At 42.9% G+C, this 15,903-nt stretch overlaps 1 protein-coding gene across 1 annotated transcript; it reads right to left on the bottom strand.

The window, feature by feature from the left end:
* Positions 1–496: 496 nt before the first annotated feature.
* On the bottom strand, positions 497–11,557 carry LOC119406354 (uncharacterized). The gene is made up of 17 exons (XM_037673095.1): positions 11,429–11,557; positions 7,335–7,503; positions 2,783–2,897; positions 2,620–2,700; positions 2,457–2,537; positions 2,294–2,374; positions 2,131–2,211; positions 1,968–2,048; positions 1,805–1,885; positions 1,642–1,722; positions 1,479–1,559; positions 1,316–1,396; positions 1,153–1,233; positions 990–1,070; positions 827–907; positions 664–744; positions 497–581 (listed from the first exon to the last, which is right to left on the bottom strand). The coding sequence occupies exons 1-17, from the start codon at positions 11,555–11,557 to the stop codon at positions 497–499; spliced, it is 1,551 nt and encodes a 516-aa protein (XP_037529023.1).
* Between the last annotated feature and the right edge of the window lie 4,346 nt (positions 11,558–15,903).

Raw genomic sequence — 15,903 nt, 5'->3', positions numbered from 1 at the left:
CGAATTTGGGACATACCAAAGAAGCAACGATCACACATTAAAAACGTATTTCTAAATAACGTGACATGTAGCTGGTAGTTTCTTGACTGCGCGGAAACAGAACCAATGTTTGGGAGCTTCGACTCACTTTGATCAGGCAGAAAGCAACAAAGACGTTAAAGCTGTAGCACGTGGCTCGAGCTGTCTTGCAACTGACACGTAACAGTGGGTTCTATTATTGAATACATTACACGATGTGGAGCTACGTGAATGGCGCTGAAAGTTCTGTTTGCTTCCAATCTATCTCCCCGTTTAGCCTGCTCCCCCGTTCTCACTCCCATTTGGTCTCAATAAAATTAATTCGCCTCCTGTTGGCCACGAACACGTGAGAGCCGGCGTTGAAGGCAGCAAGCATATCGTAAGCCGCTAGGCCAACGTCATTCGGTATGTCGTGAATTCGCGACAACCAGCAGTGAAGAATAAACACAGGAGACTGAAGCTACAAGTTTGTAAACCTTCACCTGGCTTCGTCCACATCCATCTGGTTTTCAATGTCTTCACCCACTTCCTCCACCTCCATAGAATCCTCAGAAGTCGTGGACCTAAAAGCGGCATCAAGAAACGTAACTCATAATGCTTTCTTAAAAACACGCGAGTCTCCAGCTACAAGCTTGCATTCCTCACCTGGCTTCGTCCACATCCATCTGGTTTTCAATGTCTTCACCCACTTCCTCCACCTCCATAAAATCCTCAGAAGTCGTGGACCTAAAGGCGACATCAAGAAACGTAACTCATAATGCCTTCTTAAAAACACGCGAGTCTCCAGCTACAAGCTTGCATTCCTCACCTGGCTTCGTCCACATCCATCTGGTTTTCAATGTCTTCACCCACTTCCTCCACCTCCATAGAATCCTCAGAGGTCGTGGACCTAAAAGCGACATCGAGAAACGTAACTCATAATGATTTCTTATAAACACGCGAGTCTGCAGCTACAAGCTTGCATTCCTCACCTGGCTTCGTCCACATCCATCTGGTTTTCAATGTTTTCACCCACTTCCTCCACCTCCATAGAATCCTCAGAGGTCGTGGACCTAAAAGCGACATCAAGAAACGTAACTCATAATGCTTTCTTAAAAACACGCGAGTCTCCAGCTACAAGCTTGCATTCCTCACCTGGCTTCGTCCACATCCATCTGGTTTTCAATGTCTTCACCCACTTCCTCCACCTCCATAGAATCCTCAGAGGTCGTGGACCTAAAAGCGACATCAAGAAACGTAACTCATAATGATTTCTTATAAACACGCGAGTCTGCAGCTACAAGCTTGCATTCCTCACCTGGCTTCGTCCACATCCATCTGGTTTTCAATGTCTTCACCCACTTCCTCCACCTCCATAGAATCCTCAGAGGTCGTGGACCTAAAAGCGACATCAAGAAACGTAACTCATAATGCTTTCTTAAAAACACGCGAGTCTCCAGCTACAAGCTTGCATTCCTCACCTGGCTTCGTCCACATCCATCTGGTTTTCAATGTCTTCACCCACTTCCTCCACCTCCATAGAATCCTCAGAGGTCGTGGACCTAAAAGCGACATCAAGAAACGTAACTCATAATGCTTTCTTATAAACACGCGAGTCTGCAGCTACAAGCTTGCATTCCTCACCTGGCTTCGTCCACATCCATCTGGTTTTCAATGTCTTGACCCACTTCCTCCACCTCCATAGAATCCTCAGAGGTCGTGGACCTAAAAGCGACATCAAGAAACGTAACTCATAATGCTTTCTTAAAAACACGCGAGTCTCCAGCTACAAGCTTGCATTCCTCACCTGGCTTCGTCCACATCCATCTGGTTTTCAATGTCTTCACCCACTTCCTCCACCTCCATAGAATCCTCAGAGGTCGTGGACCTAAAAGCGACATCAAGAAACGTAACTCATAATGCTTTCTTAAAAACACGCGAGTCTCCAGCTACAAGCTTGCATTCCTCACCTGGCTTCGTCCACATCCATCTGGTTTTCAATGTCTTCACCCACTTCCTCCACCTCCATAGAATCCTCAGAGGTCGTGGACCTAAAAGCGACATCAAGAAACGTAACTCATAATGATTTCTTATAAACACGCGAGTCGGCAGCTACAAGCTTGCATTCCTCACCTGGCTTCGTCCACATCCATCTGGTTTTCAATGTCTTCACCCACTTCCTCCACCTCCATAGAATCCTCAGAAGTCGTGGACCTAAAAGCGACATCAAGAAACGTAACTCATAATGCTTTCTTAAAAACACGCGAGTCTCCAGCTACAAGCTTGCATTCCTCACCTGGCTTCGTCCACATCCATCTGGTTTTCAATGTCTTCACCCACTTCCTCCACCTCCATAGAATCCTCAGAGGTCGTGGACCTAAAAGCGACATCAAGAAACGTAACTCATAATGATTTCTTATAAACACGCGAGTCTGCAGCTACAAGCTTGCATTCCTCACCTGGCTTCGTCCACATCCATCTGGTTTTCAATGTCTTCACCCACTTCCTCCACCTCCATAGAATCCTCAGAGGTTGTGGACCTAAAAGCGACATCAAGAAACGTAACTCATAATGATTTCTTATAAACACGCGAGTCTGCAGCTACAAGCTTGCATTCCTCACCTGGCTTCGTCCACATCCATCTGATTTTCAATGTGTCCAGCCACTTCCTCCACCTCCATAGAATCCTCAGAGGTCGTGGACCTAAAAGCGACACCAAGAAACGTAACTCATAATGCTTTCTTAAAAACACGCGAGTCGGCAGCTACAAGCTTGCATTCCTCACCTGGCTTCGTCCATATCCATCGGAGTGTCGGTGTCCTCGCCCACACCAACCTTCATCTGAGTTTCGTCTGAGGTGTTCATGGCTTGGAAGTTGGGACCAATGTCTATGAAGATTACTGAAATGGGACATTAACTAATTAATATAACGTCCGTCTGCACGTACCACAGCTTCCTAACCACTCCGTTGATTAGTGCATCAAACATGTCATTTTCTCGCACACTCATTTACAGATATCTATCGCATACTGTTAATTTGCCCAGTCTGCCTTTCCCTGCTCTTGTCGCATTTCGTGGCTTGGGTGTAGAACATGCACGTTTTATGGATGTTTCGGGAAACCCTTGTGGAGCGGTCGAAGTGATGAGGGACCCTTGCCGCTAGAGAAAAATTAACCCCACATGCAGCGTGAAATAGTTGCCTTTTTATTGCTCCCTGTCAAAGAATGTCCAAGATAGCGTGCCATGCCAATTCGACCACAACACTTGTCAATAAGTTGTGCGGTCTGCAGCCACATTCGTTCTAGCTATGTTTTCTCTTCAAATTCGGAAGCATAGAAAAAGTATTTGTGAGCATATGTTGCAGAAAACTGCAGCAAAAGCTTTACAGCCATCTCATGGAGAAGGGGGAAAATGTAAGTCAGCTCCGCCGCATTGAAAAGGTCGCCAGAATGCGCGCCCGTCCTGTCTATGTGTTTCTTCGTATCTCAGTGTAGTCATGGTTTTGGCGCGAAATGAGGCATACAAAAATCGGAAGGGGCCCCTGTCACGGGCATCGTGTGCCTCCAAATAACGCGTTTTTTTTTTTTGAGGATGGGTTTCGCGGACCCCCAAAAATGGGTTCGAGGACCCTTATTGAGAACCACTGGTCTAGTATTAAGTATGCGCTACACACGCTCGTTGTATAGTGCACGGCGTAGCACAAACCGATCGTTCAAGATACAAGTGAAAAGTCGTATAACACGTTTAATTTTTGCAACACTGGTCAAGTTAAGGTAGAAATAAGCTTAAGTACTAATTTTCCTAACAAGGCAGACTGTAGCAACAAAATAGTAGGAGCGGACTCACCTCAGATGGCAATGCCGGTACTTTCAAATTGACGGGAATTGGCGGGAATGGCAGGTGCATGCCCTCGTCATTCCTCGCATGCCCGCGTAATCAGCGCTGATGTAGCCAAGCCAATCTACCGGAGATAAATTTTGCATATTTTTCACTGAGCATATTTTCGCCACTTTTGACACTTTTTTATTGTGTCTAGTGGCAAAACCACTTGTTTGTCTGTTTTACTTTTAACACTGAATCGGAAACTGGCCTTCCCTGGGTATCTGTTCAGATGTCTTCCCTGGCTATGGCTAGGGCTTGGATATGGGTGATTTTGCAGGAAAATTCTGACGCGGTGCGTATGTATGCGTGCAATTATTTCTGTAAGCAAGTGAAGAGCCACATAAAGACACCCAAGGATAATTTTAGACGCAGCAAAACACAAGGTAAATAAATTGAGGGAAATAATGCGTGCCTGTGTCGAAATGATGGTGCTGCGAAACTTTTCGGGGGCCTGGTCGGCATTCATACTTTAAAATCACTTATAGAAAGGACCCTTGACACCTGATAAATATAATATATTCTCCTATTAGAGGTATTACTGTAAATGCTGCAATATTTATACCCCCGAAAATGCTGACTATGCAGCCTCGAAAAATCTCGCTTGTCTCGAAGCAGCACCTGCTATGTGTGCAATGTCTCCTTGACGCGATTACAATTTTCTGTGTGTTATATTCCAGGCGCACAAGTGATCTATCTCGCTTGTCAGCAACCCAAGTGTTCTGTGCGCTGTCATTATGATTCGCGCCGGAACCAGTTTTTCCTGGCTATTGCTTCGATTCATAAAGGCTATTTCATCAAGCGCTTGTATTCTGTGAAAATAGAAGCTGTTGACTGTTTATGTCGATCCTATGTAATATATGCCTTACAGCTCTTGAAGGCTGAGAGCTATAACGAAGGAGCATTTCTTTACATTTGCCCATGGTAAGGGTTAAGCGAACACAATGAAGCTCCTGCAGCAACACGAAATGGTGCAGCGAAATTGTTTTCACTAACTCATACTCTTTAAGCTATATTAGTTCAACGAGACCAAGTGTCCTGAGACACAGATTCGTGCTCGATCCATACCAGCATGTCATTTGCAAGTACTCATCGCTTAGAAATGAAGTGTTCATTCTCATATTGCTGATGTCTATAAAATACAGCCGGGTAGTGCTAGTTTGCATCAATGTATTCACAAAAACACAATGAAAAGTGGGTTATTGGCTTTTCTTTTTTTGCGAGCGAGGCTGAATAACATTATCTGTGTTATTAAAGTGTGGAAACGTTCTGCGCTTATTGCCGATTACGTTTGCCTTCTAGTTGTTCACAAAGTATATGTAACATGCTTTCATCATGCTGATACCATCGGATTGGCAGCCAAATCGTTGAAATAATTACTATAAAATTGTTAATTGCTCACGACAGTGTAAATTTTCTTCACATTCAGAGCCCTAAGAAATGGAGCTTTCGCTCTCTCCAACTGCACCATTCCTTATTCAGGGCAGAACATAGCCTGGCTCCATGGCACCTGGGCGCTGCCTGGGCTTGATAGGCAGCGTATGCTGCTGCTGGGAGATTCATCTGGCTATATTTGCTCAACGGATAGCTTGGGCTTATCAGGAACGGTTCCTGTCTTTTCTTTCAATGTGCTTATGGTCATTTGACCTGTTACATGTTTTTCCAAGTGAAACAAAGCTCACTTACAAATGCAGTGAGCAGGATGTTGCTTTCAATTCTCGTTAAGCTCCTCGGTGCAAATCTGACACAGAATTTTCTTGCGAAATAAGCGTAATACATATTTTGATTTCGAGATTGCAATTTGGTTTACTTTCACGACATCAGTATATCAGTGTTCGTTATGAGAGATGTTTAAATTTTCAGGAAAGGAAAGTAATATAATCAAGACAACTTTCGGGTTAAAGTTTTAGCAGTAGAAATATTCCAAAGTCTAGTACCTTTTTCTCAAATAAAACATGGCACTTTACAGTACTAATGATGGTGTTCGTGGTCCTCCATTGTAAGAGATGTCTCCTGTTTGAGATGAGACAAGCTTAGGGTGCCAGGATGCACCTTCCAACAACGAGTGCTGCAAGAAAAAAAATGCAGAAATATACGAAGCAGTTATTAATAGGCTGTCTATGGCAAATCAGCCAATATAAGCTATCCCTAGCTATCTTTATCTGAGAGTTAGGGAATATTAAGCAGTGTTAGCCAATTTTGGCAACCACTTGCAAGGCGTTAGACACTGCGACCTATCTCTATAAAGCACTAACCAACATTAGCCTGCACAAACAAGTTCTTAGTCAACACAAAACAGAGCTAGTAAAGAGTTATCCAACAATATGTACAGCATCACCACAGTAGCCAACAATTTTCGAACTGGTGTTGGTTGTATGCGAGTAAATGCGGCCCATTCTGTTTCATGCATTCATGTTTTATTATTTATGTTTAATTATGACTATATAGGTGTCCCATCCAGCCTAATCACTGCATGGATATCATCTAATTATGACATTTATGTATTGGCACACATCACATGAAAAGCATGCATCTTATGTCATATGTCAGTGATCTCATGGCATGTTATCCATACACGCTCATTCTGGTATACTTACCCAACACTAGCCAATATTTGGCCAAATAGTGTTGGATCTTTGCGAGTAAATGTAGCACGTGCCATGTCTTGTGCATCATGTCAGGAAATTTATGTCATGCATATTGAGATATCCCAGCTCAACAAATCAGTGCAATGACATGTTGTTATTTATGCCATTCATGTAACTTCATGCATGGTATGCGTGACAACATAAATGTCATGATGTACCTGACATCTCATGCCATTCTTATCATTACAAGTAATTTGTTGTTTCATGTTCGTCATGAAGGCATTCACATTCTGGTATATACAATGTTAATGAAACGACCACGCATGCTTCATAGGTCATCGTGCAAATGGCACGAAGACGTATGCATCATACTATTTCTGTCATTCATGTCAATAACGATTACACGCATGTCATAAACGTCCATTCTGTAGCGTGTTATTTATGCTTCTCGCAGATGCGTATTATGTGATGCACATTCTGAAAAATGGTAAGCTAATGAAACGAACGCAGCGGTATCATGTTACCTTCTCAGGCATAACATAATGTAAGCGATATCAACATGTATATCATGGTATTCATGTCGTGTTCGTCATATAATATTGTGACGTCATGCCAGCATGGTACACCCCAAGTTAATGACGAGGGAAATACTGTGATGCATGACATGTTTGCATGCCATAAGCTATCGTTTATCTCCGTCATACATTTATATCGTGGCAGCCAGCTGGCCAGCCAGTCAGCCAGCCGCCATGAGGCCATCCGGCCCAGGCCAGCCTATGAGACCAGCCATCCCAGGCCTGCCAGCTCATGCCGGTCATCCAAGCCAGCCAGCCATCCTAGGCACAGCCCAGCCATACCATGCCTACCAGCCCAGCCATCCCAGGCCAGCCAGATCAGCTATCCAATCCAGCGAGCCAGCCAGCCAGCCATTCAGACCAGCCAGACAGCTTAGCCCGCCCAGGCCAGCCAGGCTAGCCATCCAGGTCAGCCATGTCAGCCAGCCCAGCCAGCCTAGGCCAGCCAGCCATGGTTCAATTGTCTGGTTCGCAAAAAATGGTGAACACATTGAAAACCTACTGCCATATCCTCAGAAGTAAGCCATAGTTTGAGCAGACCTTTTTTGTAAAATACACGGAATGTAGCAGGGGCGCAGCCAGAAATTTTTTTCGGGGGGGGGGGGGGGTGGTTCATCCATACTTTAGGTATGTTCGTGCGTGCCTTTGTATGTGTGCGTGTATATATACGCAAGCAAAATAAAAAAATTTTGGGGGGTTTGAACCCCCCAACCCCCCCCCCCCCCTGGCTACGCCCCTGGATGTAGTACGTAAACACGGCAGGATAGAATGGAAGAAAACGATATACACCACGGTTTCAAGACGTGAAGCGCATGCATATTGACGTGGCATTATCAAAATAAAATATTTCTATGCACGTCATAGCTTTGATTACTAACTCTAAGAAATATAGCAGCCTTTGGGGCATGTGCAAAGCGTTCTATGCAGATAAATTCTCTTCGTCGAATTGTGAAAATGTACCTCTCTAGCATTTCAAGAGCACCTGCCATTTTAAATGCGAAACATTTCTTAGCGAACTTCTGAGACTTTGAGCGTATCTATCTATCTATCTATCTATCTATCTATCTATCTATCTATCTATCTATCTATCTATCTATCTATCTATCTATCTATCTATCTATCTATCTATCTATCTATCTATCTATCTATCTATCTATCTATCTATCTATCTATCTATCTATCTATCTATCTATCTATCTATCTATCTATCTATCTATCTATCTATCTATCTATCTATCTATCTATCTATCTATCTATCTATCTATCTATCTATCTATCTATCTATCTATCTATCTATCTATCTATCTATCTATCTATCTATCTATCTATCTATCTATCTATCTGTCTGTCTGTCTGTCTGTCTGTCTGTCTGACCGCCTACGACTTTGTGGTCTCTGGTCGTTTCGTTAATGGGATGTATTCCCGAAATTTGTAGGGCACAACATGGCTGTATGACAAACATAAATGGCAGGGCACACATGAAAATTATGACATGCATGTCATGAACGGCATGACTTACGTGCCACAGTCTTGGTGCTTTTGTGGCCGTTTCGTTAACTTGATATATACCAATATTGGTACGGCGTGACAAACATAAGTGTATGACAAACATAAGTCACAGGTTCTAATGTGCAAATCACGTCACGCATGTCATGTACAGCATGATTTACATGAAATGGTCTCGGGGCGCTCGCGGCTGTGTCATTCAATGGATACATGCCAAAATTTACGTGAAAAACATTTCTGTATGAAGAACATAAGTGACGGGTGATGAGAGGAAAATGATGACATGCATGTCATGTATGGCATGATTTACATGTCACGCTCATGGTGCGCTCGCAGCCGTTTCGCAAGCTTGACATGTACCAAATTTGGTATTACGTGACATGACTGCATGACGTATATAAATGACAGGCGGTAACATGGCATTCATGATATGTATGTCATGTAGGGTATGATTTACTTGCCACGCTCATGGTGCACTGGCGGCCTGTTCGCTAGCGTGATATACACCAAAACTGGTATTGCCTGACGTGACTGTATGACGAACATAAATGACAGGTGGTTTCATGAAAACCATGGCATGCATCTTCTGTAGGGCATGATTTACATGTCATGCTCATGGTACGCTCCGGCCATTCCGCTAGCTTGACATGTACCAAATTGGGTAGTACGCGACATGACTGTATGACGAACATAAATGAAAGGTGGTAACATGACATGCATGTCATGCAGGGCATGACTTGCATGCCACGCTCATGGCGTGCTCGCGGCCGTCTCGATAGCTTGATATACACCAAATTTAGTTTAGTGGGGCGTGTCTGCACAACGAACATAAATGACTGGTGGAAATGACAATCATGACATGCATGACATGTAGGGCATGATTTGCATGGCACGCTCATAGTGCGATCACGATCGGTTTGCTAGATTGATACACACCAAAAGGTATTGCGCGACGTGACTGTAAGACGAACATAAATAACACGTGGTAGCATGAAAGTCATGTCATGCATGTCATGTAGGGCATGATTTACATGCCACGCTCATGGTGCGGTCGTGGCCGTCTCGCATGCTTGATACACACCAAAATTAGTTTCGTGGGGCGTGTCTGTACAACGAACATAAATGATAGGTGGTAACATGACAATCATGACGTGCATGTCGCGTAGGGCACGATTTACATGCCACGCTCATTGGCTGGTTTGCTAGCTTGATAAACACCAAACGTAGTATTGCGCGACGTGACTGTAAGACGAACATGACACGTAGTAACATGACAGTCATGATATGCATTTCATGCACAGCATGATTTACATGCTACGCTCATTGCGGGCCCGCTGCCGGTTCGCTAGCTTGATATACACCGAAACTGGTATTGTTTGAGGTGAATATACGACAAAGATGAATGACAGGTGGTTGCTCGACAATCATGACATGCATTTCATGACTTACATGCGACGGTCATGGTGCACTCGCGGCCAGTTCGCTGGCTTGATATGCACAAAATTGGTATGGCTTGACGTGACTATACGACGAACATAAATGGCAGCTGGTAACATGAAAATGCCATGGCATGGTAACAGCCATGCCATGGTTCAGTTGTCTGGTTCACAAAGAAATGGTCAACACCCATTTAAAACCTACTGCCATAGCCTGAAAAGTAAGCCCTGAATTTTTTTCTGTAAAATGTACGGAATATAGTACGTAAATGCAATTCAGAGCATGCTTGTCAAGTACGGCATGACTTACATGCCACGCTCATGGTGCGCTCGCGGCCGTTTCGCTAGATTGATATGGACCAAAATTGGTATTCCATGACATGACTGTATGGTGAATATAAACGACAGGCCCTAACATTCAAATCATGATATGCATGTCATGTATGGCATGATTTACATGATAGTGTCTTGGTGCACTTCCGGATGTTTTGTTAACTGGATATGTAACAAAATTGGTACGGCATGACATGAGCGAGTGACGAACATAAATGACAGGTCGTGCATTGTATGTACCAGAATATACGTTTCATTAGCATGGTATATACCATATTGTACATGTACACATGCATGCGATAGAAAGATGCGATATATAGTGGACTAGACGTCATGACATGAATGACTTCATTTGCCTCAAAGAGAAATAAGGCGCTGTATGCGGCTTTTTGCTGGCTGCTTCGAATGATCGATTCCCACAGTGCGTGGGATCTGCCGGTTTTTTTGTTGCAAGGCTGGGTAACCAGTCTTGATTTTCAGTACTATTTTGGTGTAGCCGCGCAGATGACAACAGTATAGTGGCTTTTCCTAGGCTTGCCTGCCCAGGCCAGCCAGCTCAGGGCAGACAGCTAGACAAGTCAGCCAGGCCAGCCAGCCCGGCCAGTGAAGCCAGGCCAGCCATGCCGTGGTTCAACTGTCTGGTTCACAAAGAAATGGTCCACACCCATTTAAAACCTACTGCCATAGACTGAAAAGTAAGCCCTGAATCTTTTCTGTAAAAGATGCGGAATGTAGTACGTAAACATGGCAGATAAAAATGCAAGAAATCAATATACACCATGATTTCAAGATGGCAAGCAGATGCATATTTACGTGGCGTTATTAAAATAAGATATTTCCATGCAATTCAGAGTTCTGATAACTCTAAAAAATATAGCAGCCTTCGTGCTATGTGCAAAATGTTTTATGCAGAAAAGTTATCTTCCTTGATTTCGGAAAATGTATTTTCCTAGCATTTCAAGAGCAGCTGCCATTACATGTTGCAAGACTGGGTAAACAGTCTTCATTTGCAGTACTTTCTGGGTGTGAACGACACTGAGAACAGCATAATGATTTTTGACTAGGCCAGCCAGCCCAGGCCAGCCAGGTCCGTCAGCTATGCCAGCCAGCCAGCCAGCCAGCCCGCCCAGGCCTGGCCCAGCCCGTGCAAGCCACGCCAGCCACTTAACCCAGGCCAGCCAGCCAGCCAGCCAGCCAGCCCGTGCAAGCCACGCCAGCCACGTAGCCCAGGCCAGCCAGCCATGGTTCAATTATTTGGTTAACAAAGAAATGATGAGCCCAATTAAAACGGACTGCTATCGCTTTAAATGTAACCCCAAATATTTTCTGTAAAATATAAGACTGTAGGACACAAACATGGCAGGACAAAGTGGATGAAAACAATATGCATCATGATTTTAAGAATCGAAGCTCATGCAATGAATCGAAGCTGTGGCATTACGAAAATGAAATATTTATATGCACTTTAATGTTCTGAATGCTAATTCTAGACAAAAATAGCAGCCTATGCGTTCCTTGCAGAACATTCTATGCAGATAATGCCAATAAATTTTCTTCGTCGAATTATGAAACTGTGTCTTTCTAGCATTTGAACGACAGCTGCTATTAATTGTTGCAAGGCTTGATAACCAGTAATCTTTTTGACAGCTTTCATGTGTGGCCGCCAATGATAACAGTACAGTGACGTTTGACTTGAGAATCGACATTTTGATGTTAGTCACAATGTCGAGGGAAAGTCAACGAGGGAAAGTCATTATGTGTTAGCAAAGCCTTCAGCCTGAGTACAGTGGGATCATTACTAGACATTAAAAACAGGCCAGTCTAGATATAGTTAGATTGAAAACAGATGACCCTATTATTGGCCTTAAGAGCGAACGCGAACTTTAAAACAAGAACAAAAATAACGCTATCGAGGGAAAGAACAAAACTGTAACAAAACCCCTTTTCGAAGCAAAAACTTTAGTTGGAGGTGAGGCCCTAAAACAAGTAAGCAGACTCTTCCAAACCACGAAAGATTTAGAAAGGAACAACACATAAACGTGACTAACTGAAGATCTAAATTGAGGTTGCTGACCTAACGAAGCTGATCAAGAACAAGAAAGTCAGTGAAATAATAATTTATAACGTCAAAGAGATAGAGGCAGCAGTAAAAAAGGAAGCAGTATCGAAATAATTTAGTAAACGCGGCTTAGGAAGCACGAAAGTGCACATAGAAAAGTTAAGCTGGGAAGAGTCATGTGTAATTTTAATGACATAGTGAAGGTAGCAGAAAGCTTATGGTCGGAATTGTACAGTTCACAAATAAGTCATCTATCCTCGCAACCAACCATCAACACTGCAACCAGACACTGAAGTTCCCTATGTAACTACCGACGAGGTTAGAAGAGCCATACGTTGTTTGCCCTGCGGAAAAGTGGCTGGGGGAGACTGCATAACGGTAGATTTAATCAAAGGTGGGGGCGGGGAGCTTGTATTTGAAAAGATTGTGACACCCTGCAATCACTCTCTGAAAGCTTCTGATGAGCCGGTGAGTCGTAAAAGTAACAACATATTCTTACTCAAGGGGGTTGTAATAGACTTGAAGAATTCTAGAGCCACAAGTTTATCGTCAGTCAGACACAAGCTATTCACGGAGGTAGTTTCAAATAGGATAAATTACTTGACTTCAACAGACCTAGAGAGTAAGCTGGCTTCAAGAAGGAGCACTCCGCAATGAATCACAGCCACGTGTTCTATGAGATGAATAAGAAATATTCTGGTTGCAACAAAATCCTTCATGTAGCCTTTATAGACTAATGAAAATGCATTCGACTCCGTAGAGATATTGGCATTCTCGCAGGCATCACATCACCAAGGAGCACTTGAAACCTGTTAACACCTTAGCTAACATCAAGCACTTAACAGCTGTCTTGCATCACCACAAGAGCAATGAAATTGCGATAAAGAAAAGGAGTCAGAGGAGGAGTTACTATTTCTCCAACGCTGTTTATTGCATGCCTACAAGTATTCAGACTACGTTATTTGAAAGAAATATGAATAAAGATTAACAGAGAATATCTCAGAAACCTACAATTTCCTGATGACATTGCTCTTTAGCAATGATGGCAGTGAATCACAAAACATCATATAATACCTGAACAAAGATAGTATTTAAATAGGGCCAAACATGAATACACTGAAGCGAAAGGTACTGTTCAACAGTCTGGCGAAAGAGAAAGAGTTAACGAGTGGAAACGAAACCTTGGAAACTATAACAGCATGTATACCAAGGTCTATTTTAACAGAGGAACCTTCTAAGAAAAACGAAGGTTACCGAGGAATGGGGATGGACTGGGGTGCATACAGCAACCATTCCTGAATTGTACAATGATTGCATACTGCATTTCTAAAATATGAGGTCTGCACTCGGAGGATCACAAGGAAACCCGGGAGAAAGTTAAGAACCACACAGCTTACAATTAACGTTAAATGATAGGTACAACTTTAATAGACTAAAATACAGCAAAATGGCTTATAGAAAGAACAGAAATAGGTGGTTTTCTAATTGAAATTGAGCTACAGGAACCGATCTGTGCGACCACTTAGTTTAGGCCGTACAAGTGGTAGTCATTTATAGCAGCAGAATAGATAAAAAGGGATAGAGAAATAAGCTTTGGGCAGAAAATAGTTAGATGGAGCGACGAAATTAAAAAGTTTGCATGAGTCAAATAGAACCAGACAGGATAAACGGATATCGGATATCAATAGAAGAGACCGTCCTGCTACACTGGACGTATGGGCTGAGAATGAGGACAATGATGATTACGAACGTTATTGCAGTTTATTTTGATGTTGGACAACCGGTGCAAGACAGGTGACACGAGAATGAGGCGAGATGACGTGAGGTTATGTTAACTGTATGCCACGTCATGACATATCAGCAGGTCTGACCTCACTTATCACGTCAAGTGACGCCTGACGTGACAAGTGCTGCGAGCAGACAAGTTATTCGACGTGCTACGGCGATCAGCTGGGTTAGTTCACTTGTTCGCACCTTGGTTATTCCGTAATAGTAGGTAAACCTGAATATGGGTCCACTAGAGCATTAGCATCTCTGAAGTTCAGCTTAACCATTACAGAACGGTTTGAGTTCATACCGTCTTAGGGTGGTGAATATCTACAGCGGCTAAGTCAAGCACCCCCCCTCTTAGGTGACTAGAGGGTGGCGCCCCCCCCCCTCCCTCGTGTGCACGCCTATCCTATGACTGTGACTGCTTTTCTATGTGTGTAGCAGCAAGAAAAATGTGGGAGCCCAACTGTATCTCTTTCTAGATAAGTGTGTCATGCATACTACTGTAGCACACCGTATGAAACTACACAAACAAAATTTGGTGCATAGCAGATGCATATAGGAGTGTGCATCAGCATTTAAAAAACGGGGTGGAGGTGTCTAAAAGTTACTGTGTAGTTTTTCCTCAGTCACGATAATGCAAAAATCTGCTTGATTTAAATATATTACATGATTAAAAAGCATTCAAATTAGAAGTGACTGTCACCAGTGCTGCGATTGGCTCATTCATGGCTCTGCTTTTTCAAATATATATTGTAGACACCATGTGCACCTTGAATGCACTGTTCCAGATTGGAACGAAGCTGAAGGGCTGAGAAAGTATCATGCGGTGGTGCTTGGTAAATTGGTATCTCTTGCGCAATGTTTTAGGATATGTAGCACTTCAGTCACGTAACAATAACCTCATAGCTTATTTTTCCTTATGTTGTTTCATCACATGTGCAGTTTTGTAGAATTCAATTCATTGTCTCAACAGTTCTTCAACATATTTCTTTCAAGGACATCTGCACTTAGTAGATAAAGTGTTCAGCTTTGAGCTGAAGCTAGTATAAGGCCATTCGCTTACAGCTCAATAGCATTAAGACAAATAGCCACTATAAAAAGAGGACAAAACATTAGCAAGTTCACTAAAATGTTCTTGTGCTTAAGTTTGCATATGAACTGTTAAGCCATATGCTACGACAGTACAATTCTTAGCATTTGATGTAGTACGACTATTGGGTATTTATCCTGAGCAGCTCTAAAATTCTGAAATTTCCCTAATTGGCACCTTAAAATTTTTTTAGGAATGCCAAGACATAACTGGAACAAGATGTTATGCCATCCTTCTGTGGTGAAAAAAGATTACAACTTGGTTACTGCGAGATTATGCTAACTGTGGTATTGCCCATTGCCGTAACTGAATGGGCAATGGGCGAAAAAAGTTATATCTGACGGACGAAGCTAGTTATCAAAAACGACTCTCGGTTCTATGCTGCAGAGACTGTGGATGTAAAAAGGGTTGTTTGCTTTTATTCTGGACGGTGTACGACGTCTGTATATGTACACCTCCTGAATGGCATAAAATGTATCGCAGACTTTGCAGAGCCTTGTTGAATTTGTCCATAGGTTTTCCAATAAATAACTCCATTGTAGATTCGTTTAGCAGTCCATCATGCGTTAAAGAAGGTCGTAGAAAAATATTGTTAATATGATATAGTTAACTTGTTCGCTCTTAAAGAGCATAACCGAATGCGTTTTAGCATGTGTAAACAGAAGAG

The sequence above is a fragment of the Rhipicephalus sanguineus genome, chromosome 10, assembly GCF_013339695.2.
Source record: "Rhipicephalus sanguineus isolate Rsan-2018 chromosome 10, BIME_Rsan_1.4, whole genome shotgun sequence".
Classification (NCBI taxonomy): Eukaryota; Metazoa; Arthropoda; class Arachnida; order Ixodida; family Ixodidae; genus Rhipicephalus; species Rhipicephalus sanguineus.
This window is presented reverse-complemented; position numbering and strand designations above follow the sequence as displayed.